Genomic DNA, 11,756 nt, shown 5'->3' with positions numbered 1-11,756 from the left:
TCAAACTGGAGACCTCATGTCTCCTTTTTTATGACAAGAAACAACTTTTCACATACCAAAAAGAAAAGGAAAGAATATTAAAGCTTCATAAACTTGAAAAAAAAGAGAAGCACTACTGAAGCAAAAATGACGAGTAGGAACAAAAAGAAAGAGATAAGATGACAATGGCTCACCATAAACCCATGCGCAAAACTTAACCTATTTAGGGATAATTAGGATAATCTTGAAGATTAATAAAGGTCCAATCAACAAGAAGATGAAAGCGGTGCCAGTGCACACACCACTGAATTTAAAGGACAATACTGTATAACACGTGATTTTAGTTTGTCATTTATTTAATGGGCACAATATTACAATTCACTAACCCAAAATAGTTGAAAAAGAAGGAAAAAAAATAGCCAAATAGAGAAAACAAAAACATCTGAAATAACCAAGAATTGGTCTTCTCAATGTTAGCTAAATTCTTTGGCACTCAAGTCCCGGCAATGACGCCAATTGCCACGGCACAATTAATTATATGTAACCGCACAAGTAAATCTTCCACAAAAGCCATGTGAGAGATATTTCCCTTGATTTACCTGTTGTAGGCCCTCCTAAAGAGTTCAGTCAGTCAATCTTTGTGCTAATGCGTTTCTATTTGTATCAGAAGAAATACTAACTCAATCAATCACCTGCTGCAATATTTTGTGGAAAAACTGAACCATGGTTCGAGAAATATTTCAGTCGATAATAATTTTTTTAGAATCAAAACTTCAGACTATACAAAACAAGAAGGATCATAAGAGCATGTGTTTTTCCAAACATTTAAAGCCTCTTTACAAACACCAAATTAACCTATTCAGCAAAACATTTGAAGACAAGATCAAACTCAGAAAAGAGGAGTTGCTGTATAAGAGTTAATGTGGCTTCATCCCTCCTAGATCATAGTCGTCCTGGGAACTTTCACTGTCATGAGAACCTTCACTGTCCTTCCCCTCAAGATCCTCTTCATCAGCCTCCTCATCGTCATCTTCAGTGTCCTTTACTACCTCACCACCAGCGTCATCTGCAGCCTCACGATCCTCTTCATCAGCATCATCGGCCTCCTCACTAGCATCATCTTCTATGTCCTTTACTACCTCATCCTCTGCCTCATGAAGATCTTTTTCTTCATCAGCTTCGTTGAAAAAAGTTAGAGGGTTCTCCCACAGCTCATCCTTGATTATTGCAGCAATTTCATCATCCTTCTGATTGACTTCACTACTGAACCACCTAAAGAAGCTATCCCCATCATGGGGAGAAACTGCTCCATTGCCTTCCAACCATTGTATTGTGGAAGCAGTAACTTTTGTAGGTCGTCCATCTTCAAGGAACGTGTAAGTCTTCGAGAGCAGTGTATTCCTAAAATGAGGATTTTGATTAAAGTAGAAGGTGATGGTATATCCGAACTTCACATCTGTAGAATGTTCCACTTCCAATGAACTCAAAAACTTGAGAACCTCTTGGTCCTTAGTGCTTATAAGTTCAGCAAGAACAGGGTGTCTCAAAAATGCCGTCAACCAAAAGTTAGGAATATCCTTAATGATATTGTTTCGCTTCTCATAGGCTGGCTTGCGGATCTTACTGTAATTTTGTGCTATCCTTAGCACTTCACCCCTTGCTTCTTCATTAATCTTCTCAAGCTTGTCTTGCATCTCTTGCAATTCTTCAATACTGAGAACTAGCTGCTTTCCATCAAAGTTGTTCTCCTCCTCCTCTGCTTTCTCTGCCATTTTCTGCTTCTTATTTCCTTTGTCAGTCCCTATCTGTTCCACAAAGCAAACCAGTAGGTCTTATAACTCTTTACTAATAAGACAGACTAAACTTGAGATAATTGAAGGTTACCTTGACCAAATATATATGTTCATCCCTAATAAGTTGCATATGCTTCATCTCCACATCCCAAATCTTCTTCAATACTTCACGCTCTTCTTGTTCATAAACATACTCCTAAAAAACAAGTTCAATTAGTGCAAATAATGAAGTCATCCAACATAAGAAAAAGATCGAATTGTTGTTGTAACCAATCAGCACAATCATACAAAAGTGCAATGGTTCTGATTTTCACCTTCAAAGTTGCCATTTTGTGATGTTTCTTTCACATACTGATAAACACATTATTATTATGTGATGTAGCATTGGAACATTCCTCTTTGACTGCAAAATTAAAGAAAGGACTATCCTTACCTTCTCCAGAGCCTTGAGAACAAGCAATATGTAATCATTGCGGATATGCAAGCTCTTCTGGAGCAGTTCATATTGCAGAAGAGCCACCTCTTTTTTAACCCCTAGCAGTTGCACCATGGTGTTGAGAGCGATATTCACTTCTTCTTCCATGTACTTTATTACAGATTCACAATCCAGGCCATTGTAATTAGTGCTATCCAGTGATGTTGTTAACACATCTTGCTCCCGGAAAACTTCCAGCTCATCTTTCTCTTTGTTATCCCTGGTACACTCCGCTAATTCTTCAATAACCCTTCGTTTCTTTTTTTTGTTTTTCTTCAGGCGTTTCCTAGTAGGCAGTTCCAGATCTCTTCTCTTCAACTCATACCTTTGTGTTGTTTCTTCAAGGTTAGAGCTGGACTGGCCTCCTCCATATGATTCCATTTTTGTGCCAGAGAAAGACATACTCGTCGAAAAAAATTGAGGGAGAAAATCAATTGAATATATTGTCACCTGTAAAGAGGATGAGACACAAATATTAGATGCAACTTAACGGGAAGAAAAAGAATCTCGATTATGGTATAGAAGCCTTATGGTACTTCCCTCGTTTTACTTAGGCAATTGTTTTAATAAATGACCTCTGATTTGTTTCTCTTAGCAAGTCAGACATTTATTCTTACATGATTAAAAATAGAATATAGATTTCCTTATCTTAAAAAAAAAAAAAAAAAAAAAAAACTCATGATCAAAAAAAGCTCTCTACTACATTCAAGTGGTGCATCGTGTTGGTCCAACATTGATAAGTCATAGCAACATCCACAAACGGGAGTCTCATGTCTCCTTTCTATAACAAGAGACAACTTCTTGCAAACCCAAAAAATCCTCATTAACACACACAAAAAGACAAAAATGAAGAGGAAAGTTATCGTACAAGTAGAAACAGAAAAGAAATACATATAAGAGAAATTCCTAGTGCAAAAATCATCTTAAACCCAAGTGCAGATTACTAATTTAGAGAAATTTAGCACCTTCCATTACCGTTAAAGCAGCCCTTTTAACACACCATAATTTCAATAGTGCTTTCAAACTACAGCAACATCAGACAGGGTTAAACATATGCAGATGGAATTCTTGTCAATGTGACTAACAAGAGGGAGCAATGGTAATCAATTGAGGGAACTAAGGAGTTGTCACCTCTTTAAATGACTTGGAATCCGTAAAGACAGAGAAAGTAGAGATTTTTGGAAAAAAATAAATACTCTTGGGAGTATCAAAATCAATTTTTCAGATGCTAAAAAAAATAGTTTTTGTTTAAAAGTACTTATTTGAAAAGCATTTTTGAAAAAAAATACACTTAAAAATGCTATTTAAAAGTTTGGTAAACACTAATTATTGTTCAAAAGTATTCTTTTTATAAATTAATTGGCCAAACACAAATTGCATTTCGCTAAAAATATTTTTTTGAAAAGCACTTTAAAGAAAACACTTTTTCAAATAAGCTAATTTTAGAAATTTGGTCAAAGAGGGTATAAGTGTCCACTTACATAATCAAAAAAGAATTAACTTTATTTTTCTAGATTTACCCATATTTATTCAAGGCAATAAATTAGCAAGAAGCTTATTAATTAAGGTTAGTTTGGTCAAAACACCTATTTTTTCTAGGAATTAGTATTTTCTTAACGAGTGTGAAAAAGGCTTAGGGTGTGTTCGGTATGGAGCCAATTTTTCCATGTTCATTTGATAAAAATTTTAAAACATTTTCTTTGAAAAACAAGCTTCCTCAAAATTTAAAACGACTTCCCTAAAAAAAAAAAAGAGAGGAAACAAGTCTAAGCTGCATTTCACCAACCACCCAACCCACCCCCCAACCACTCCCACCACTCCACACCTTCCCGCAACCCACCCTAACGCCTACTCCACCCACCCACCCCTACCCCACCCCCTGGCAAAAAAAAAATAATAATAATTTTGTTTTGAAAAAAAAAGTTTTGAAATTTTTTTTTGTTTGTTTTTTGCACCACCCCCACCCCAACCACCCCTACTACCAGCCCACCCCACCCACCCACACTCCCCCCTCCCCCACTCCTAAAAAATTGATTTTATTTTGAAAAAAAGGTTTTGAATTTTTTTGTTTGTTGTTTTTTGCACCACGCCACCCACCCCCGCCCCCCCCCCCATCCAAAAATAATTTTATTTTGAAAAAAAAGTTTTGATTTTTTTTTTTTTTCATCACCCTACCCCCACCCCCACCCACCCCCGCCCCCACCCCACTCCCCTCCAAAAAAAATTGACTTTGTTTTGAAATAAAAAAAGTTTTGAATTTTTTTTTTTTTGTTTTTTGCACCACTCCACCCCGACCCCCACCCCCACCCCAAAATTAATTTTGTTTTGAAAAAAAAATTGAATTTTTTTTGTTGGTTTTTTGCCCCACCCCCACCCCCTTTTCCCGACACCCCACCTCCCCTTCCAAAAACAATTGAGGGTGGGTGGTTGTGGGGTTTGGTGTGGTATGGGTCCACACTGGGGGGAGGGGGGATGTGATGACTTAGAAAATCCAAAAAAAATTAAATACTTCAAAAAAAAAAATTGGGGGTGGGGGGTGGGGTTGGGGTGGAGTTGTGGCTGGGTATTTTCCTTAAAAATGTTTTCTACCAACCAACGAATACATGAAAAATAAAGTGTTAAATTCACTTATTTTCCGCTACCCAAACGAACATGAGAAAATAAGTAACAATTCACTTATTTTCCAAGAACATATTTTCCACATTTTTCTTGGAAAACATTTTCCTTCATACCGAACACACCCTTAGTGAACACTTATTTTGTTCCGGAGGGAGTACTATTTTTCTTAATCTTGTTGGATTCGTTAATCTAAGGAACTGTTGCCAGAGACTAAGTAGCACTAGTGAGAAGTAATCGGCGCGAATAATAAATTTGCAATTGAAATTGCTATGAATTTACTAACATGGAATAGAAAACATAAGAGTTTTCATGTATATGCACATAAATTATTTATTATATAATTTAATAAATCACACATATAGGTAATTCGTGAAATTAATCGCCATACAAGCAGTTCTAACCTATATCAAGTATATTATCAAAAATATATAAAAAAATATCCATTAAATGTAGATCTAAATAGAACTACATTTTTCAGCAGCATACTTTAAAAAGAGAAGAAAGAAAAAGAATACGTGTGCGTTTGCCCGACAAATACGTGTTTGGGTATATATTGTTATATTTATTTCATTAGTTAGTAGAACTTTCTTTTTACAAAATTTTCTTATATTCAAATAACTTGTATATGTATAGGAAATGAAAAGTAAAGAAATTTAAAACTGAAAGAACATAAATCATGCATAGTTTTGACAATGGTTACGGTTCGCTTTTACGCGGGTTAAGGCATAAAAGTTACTACGAGGTTCTTGGTGCTCTATTTGGTTTTATATTTTTTAGAGTCGCCACCTAATTTATTCAAAAGGAAAAATTAGAAAAATCGATTTAAAGAGTTTTTTCAAACCAAGAAAAAGTCTTTGGGATCGAGTTCGAGGAAGGGTTCTTCTCTTCCTGTGGAAGGTTTTAAGACTTAAGATAAGGATCCGTAGAATACGGTTGACCTACGAGCTTCACTGTAAGGTTTATTCATTTGTTTATGTGTTAAAGTTTTTTCCGTGAAAATATAGCATTTATATCGTCATCTCCAAAAAATTTGGCAAAAATTTCCCTTATAAATAAGGGGGTTTGGTTTAAAAATCCGCGTAAGTGTTCAACTCACTTCGTTTCCGGACTAGGACACACCCGGGATCGCTTCTAAGTAGAGTCACTACTATTCTAGTCCTAACGAAATGTGTTTAGTAATTACGGTTTTTATACTTATGAAAATATGGGATATACTCCCGTTTTATTAAATAAGTATAACCTGCTATTTCTTCTGTCCGAATTTATGTGACACACATTTCTTTTTAGTCTGTACCAAAAAGGATTATACATTTCTATATTTAGAAATAATCTAACTTAAAACTTCCTCTTTTACCCTTAATGAAATTATTTACAGCCACATAAATATTTATGACTTGTTTTAGGCCACAAGCTTCAAAAATCCTTCTCTTCTTTCTTAAACTCCGTGCCTAATCAAACTATATCACATAAATTGAGACGGAGGGAGTACATTTTTCTACCGGATAACTAATTTAATGTATTTGCAGGTTAATGATATCTTATGAATAAGTTTTATAATTATTAAAGTTTCTTCATCACACAATTAGATGATTTTTAACGAAAACTTTATCTATGAGGAAGAAAGTTAAGTGGAAAAATTAACAAATCTCAAAGGGACACAAGTGATTCGATATCCTAAACTAAGATGATAAAGTAGGATAATTACAACTTGCAAAAATCATAAATCGAAAAATATTTTCATATTTTTGTGAATTTGTGAGCGTGTGATTTTATTTATAGATAAAAACAAATCTGTTGTGATTTTATTAAATTATGCACTTATTATTTTGTGTTAAGGGTTTATACTGGTTAAATGCGATTTTTAACCTTAGTTTTAGATTAAATCATTTTTAAAATTATACCTAAAAATCATTTTAGTACAAATTTTTTTAAACACATGAGCTCGGTAAAGTATAAATATAATGTAACAGAAATGCTTCCATGTAAGTAAACAAATTTTCAGAAATTCGCAAATTCAATAATGCAAATATAAAGTAAAAGAAATGCCTACATGTAAGAATCTACAACCGACGAACCAATAACAGGAGGCAAAAAAAAAGTTGGAGGATAATAAGCAACAAATAAAAAAGGAAAAACGAGAGAGCGACAAGAAGTAAGAATATCTAGCAAAGAAATGATTGTTTTTTTAGGGTAATATATAAGATCAATAGAAGAAAGTGAAAGAAGAAATAAGGTAGGTGTCGACAGCTTTTAAAAAGTAGACCATAAGAACAAAAATAAAGTTGATGTAGGGATCTAGTAGCTCAGTTGGCTGACTACTTGAACTTTCACATTGTTGGTGAGGGTTTGAATCCCATGTTGTAATCCCCTCCCGCATTTCCCCTTCCCCTACCTCTATGTAATAATTTTTTTTTTTTTAAAAGAAGTAAATTTGACTTTTAAAAAAAAAAAAAATGGACCTAGAAGTATAATTGAAAAGTTCAACATTAATTTGAAAATTTTTGTGAGGACTACAAAAGCCCTCGATTCTCCCTTATATATAGTAGTAATATATAAGTCCATTTTATTAAGCCCATTTTCAGTGACGCCCAATATTTCCATAACATATTCCACATAACCAGATATGTCCAACCTTGAACCAGGCCCAAAAACGATTTTTTTTTTTTTAGGTAAAATTTCTCAAATGACTACGTTATTGTAGCTTCCTACCATTTGTAGCTACCCTTTTAAATTTTAACGTTTGTAGCTGATTTTTGGCAAAACTGTGTATGTTTTCGCGTGTATTTGTTGCCAGCAAATACATGAGGATGCGGTAAAAAAAAAAAAAAAAAAAAGGCTTCATGATTTTAGCCTATAACGATGGTGCTATTAAATTAGATATTAATATATTTTTTACCTTCTTTTCCACAAAACCAGCTGTAATATTCCCTTTCCTTACATGTTTCTCTTCTTCCATGCATTATTCAACATTCAAACGTAAAAATTCAAATTTCAAATTAAATCTTCAATAGCTCTGAAGATACATTAACAAAACAGCACGATCAATCATCAGGTAATTTGTGCAAATACACAGTTTTGATTTCACAGAACTCGTCTATGACAGTTTTGATTTCACAGAACTCATCTATTCAAGTTGTATTTATGTGATTTCAATTTTTTCCTTGGATCATAATGTCGAAGTTGTTTTATTCTTCTGATTTTTTTTTGATTTGTATCTTTATAACTGATATTTGAAAATAATGATGTAATATCACTGTAAGCGTATTAATGAATGAATAATGTTGTTGAAAATTACGGTTGAAAGTATTTTAATGTACATGAATGATTAGGAATAAAAAAAAATTCCAAGTCATATCTTTTATTTTTCTGAATCTAAATGGTATAGTATAATGAAGGATCAGCTAAACTATAGTATAATGAAGGATCAGCTAAACTATGTACTTCTGAAGTGTAATTCAACATGTGTATGTTGTATTTGAATTATTAGTGATCTGTAAATCTAATTTGTATAAATTGTTCAAATTTGAGCATGAATGTTTGTTCGAATTGATTTTTCTTAATTTTTTAGGCATATATATATCACAGGTTTTATGTTGAGACAGTGATTCAAGGATTTTTTTTATAAAATGGCCAATATTTCATCGTTGATTAGACACTGGTATTTGGAACGATGAGAATAAATACGTCAATTACAAAATCGATGCCGGGACTTTCAAGGAGTATTCGACGTGAGAAATTGTTACAAACAAAGCAACCCAATTGAATTTGGACAAGCAAAGGAAAAACATAAACATAAAATACATGGTTGAAGGTGATGATATTCCAATGGAAATTCACAATGATATGGGTGTTAGGGTGTATGTGGAATTGAAGAAAGAGAACAAAGCATTACCAATGTACCCATTATGTATCATTACAACTGATAGAATGTAACGACCTGTTTGGTCGTTATAGTCTTTTTGGCACTTTTGCCATTTTCAAGCGTTTATTGACTCATTTTGACCCGAGGTTGACTTTTGGGCAAACAGACCTTTTCTGGAGTTTTGTCAACTCCGAGAGGTCCAGATGATTGTTTAGAACTTGTACATATGACTGGTTCGGTTCCCAATGCATTTTGGCGCATTTCGGGACTTTGGATGGGAAATGGAAAGTAAGCATCGGTGGTTGACTCGGTCAACGGGACCTTCATTGAAAACTTCGAGACCACGATGCGTTCGTAGCGTAGTATGAGTTTAGGTGGTCGGAGTATGAGCAGATGGCCTCGGGAATAACCCGAAAATTCGATGGAAGACTTAGAAAATTTGGGCATTTCTGGTGTCTGGGTAAATTGGCTTCATCGCTGCAGCGGTGTCTCCAATGCCGCAGCAGCGCCGCTGTAGCGGCAATACCCTCGCGTGGCGGTCACGGGCAGGGGAATTTCATTAAATGTGTCTTAAAATAAGACCTAGTCCTCATTATGTCATAACTCGATATTGGAGCTTGGGGAGGCTGTTCTTGAGGATAAATTGAGGAATTTCTTGGACGTAAAGCTTTGTCTAATAACTTACTTCTCTTTAATCATTATCATCTTAGAATCATCCTTTCCCCTTTCAATCCCTTAGAAGCAGAATTTGAAGAAGGGTTTTGGGAGACTTCTCCCTAGGGTTATAATTGATAAACGTGATGATGCTAATACTAAAATGTGACGAATCTAAGATTAGTAACCCCATATCTTCCACTTTTAATGTTGAATTTCAGATTTGGGGAATTAGGGTTCATACCCAATTTGGGGATTTTGCTAGAAATCAGATTTGGGGATAGTTCTTGAGCTAAATCAACAATAAATGATTGGGTTATGATTACCTAGGATTCAATTTGGTGTTTTACCCGTGAATTTCCCGTTTCGCCTTGTGGGCCAGTTTCCCCAATTTCTAGGGTTAAATTCGGCCTAATTGAAATCATATCAATATCAGTATCATTATTCATGATTTCTAATTTAAAATTTGATTATGCTTAGACTTCTTTGGCTCTGAGCTTCAGAGGAAGGGCAAGGCGTGAGTGACCCGTCATGTTGTAGTTCAAAGAAATCCGTAGGTTATGGTTTACCTTTGGTGAGACTTAGTATAGTGAATCACATATTTAAATTATGATGTAGAGACATCATGAGCCTTCGGGTGTGAAGTCAAAGGGATATTGCCTTAGGTTGGGCCCCGACGTGTGGCTCTGGGACTAGCCACCCCGTTATATGTGTTTGATTGTTTAATGGTGTTGGCTTGATGCCATGTGTAGTTGGTAGATAGCGAATGTCGCTTGTTGTCCTGATTGGGGATAGGATTGGCATATCCTTGTTGGTATTTGTACTATGATACATTATTGGCGTACCCACTGTTGGTACATGAGTTATTGATATATGTTGGCTTACCCACTCTTGGTATTGTGATGTGATATATTGTTGGCATACCCCGTTGAGGTACTTGTGATATTGAGCTTACTTGTTTATGATTGACATATGCACTGCATGCATTCTCTCATATTATCATGCACGGCCGATATCCCATGATGATCCCAGTATCGTTGATTGAGCGAAACTGATATTTGATAAACTCTTTTACTTGAGTGATTGTGAAAAAGGCCGATGTCCGAAGATCCATTTCGGAATCGTTGTTTATATGAAACTGATACTTGCTAAACTCCTTTACTTGAATGCTTGTAAGGAGGCCGATGTCCGAGGTTCAATTCCGGAATCGTTGATTTGTGAAACTGATATTTGACAACTCTTTTGAGTGATTATGAGGAGGCTGATGTCCGATGGTTTTATTCGGGCATCGTTATGCATGGCCGTTTCTGATGTTATCCCCGATTCAATTGTAGTGCATGGGCTCCGCGGGTTCTCCAGAGTGGTGCCGGTAAGACTCCCCTGTGAGCAATTAGCCAGAGTTCCGTCTGTCTGTTTGGCAAAGATCCGGGACAGGTGGCACTCAAACTTCGCGAGTCACACTGGGTTGTGCTGCCGAGATGTCGATATTTCCGTCCGGAGTACATGTGTACATCTCATTTGCATAGCATGGCATGGCATCACATTCATACCATTATTGCACTATATTGCATTATGACTTGAGTGAGATGTAGTGATGACTGTATTGTGGTGGATTGTGTTGTTGATTCTATGGTGTTGATTGTTCCAGGAATTGATATACTCAGACTTTTTATATTGGGTTAGATACTTACATAGGTGTTGACGGATACTCAGTTACGATTATATTGTTTCATGCTTGATTGTTCCACTTGTTTATCTGCATTATTCTCTAAATTGTGTTAACTATGCTTAGTCGGCTTATGATGCCTTCCAGTACTGTTGTTTGTACTGACCTGCACTTGCTGCATTCTTTTATAAATGCAGAGTATCAGGCCGGATCTACTTCTCTGAGTCGTGGCTGATCGACTCCTCAGCTTCTACTTGAGTTTTCTAGGGTGAGCATGGCGTCCGCTGACCTCGAAGACTTTTCTATTGTTTATGTCTTACTTTCCTTTCAAGACATGATTTGAGACACTTTATGTATTTTTATTCAGACCGGAGTTATTCAGATTTAGATGCTCTTGTATGACCAGACCAGATACTGGGGTGGATTCATTTACTTCCGCACTTTTCAATATTATACTATATTGTGAGACTTACGTCATTTACTTCTTCCGCTTTTCATTATATTTATTGATTGTGAACGTTGAGTTAAGGGTTCGCCTATCGAGGTGGGAATGGTAGGTGCCCGTATGAACACCGCACCCAAACCCATAGCAACGGTTCAATTGGTATCTGATGTAACGACCCGTTTAGTCGTTATAGGCCTTTTGACACTTTCGCCATTTCCGAGCGTTTATTGACTCATTTTGACTCGAGGTTGACTTTTGGGCAA

The 11,756-nt window shown here is 35.7% G+C and overlaps 1 protein-coding gene across 2 annotated transcripts; it reads right to left on the bottom strand.

Annotated features, from left to right (window-relative positions):
• Positions 1-556: 556 nt before the first annotated feature.
• Positions 557-3,383, bottom strand: LOC132033634 (uncharacterized). Of its 2 annotated transcripts, none has more exons than XM_059423663.1 (4): positions 3,213-3,383; positions 2,206-2,697; positions 1,864-1,968; positions 557-1,784 (listed from the first exon to the last, which is right to left on the bottom strand). In XM_059423663.1, exons 2-4 carry the CDS (start codon positions 2,647-2,649, stop codon positions 897-899), a joined length of 1,437 nt encoding a protein of 478 aa, XP_059279646.1. In that variant the 5' UTR covers positions 2,650-2,697; positions 3,213-3,383; the 3' UTR covers positions 557-896. The 2 variants fall into 2 exon arrangements, with proteins under 2 accessions (XP_059279646.1, XP_059279643.1); XM_059423660.1 differs by having other exon boundaries at positions 558-1,784; positions 3,223-3,383.
• Between the last annotated feature and the right edge of the window lie 8,373 nt (positions 3,384-11,756).

This window comes from Lycium ferocissimum, chromosome 2 (assembly GCF_029784015.1).
Source record: "Lycium ferocissimum isolate CSIRO_LF1 chromosome 2, AGI_CSIRO_Lferr_CH_V1, whole genome shotgun sequence".
NCBI classification, from domain to species: domain Eukaryota; kingdom Viridiplantae; phylum Streptophyta; class Magnoliopsida; order Solanales; family Solanaceae; genus Lycium; species Lycium ferocissimum.
The sequence above is the reverse complement of the archived record's forward strand: the minus strand, read 5'-3'. Positions and strand labels throughout refer to the sequence as shown.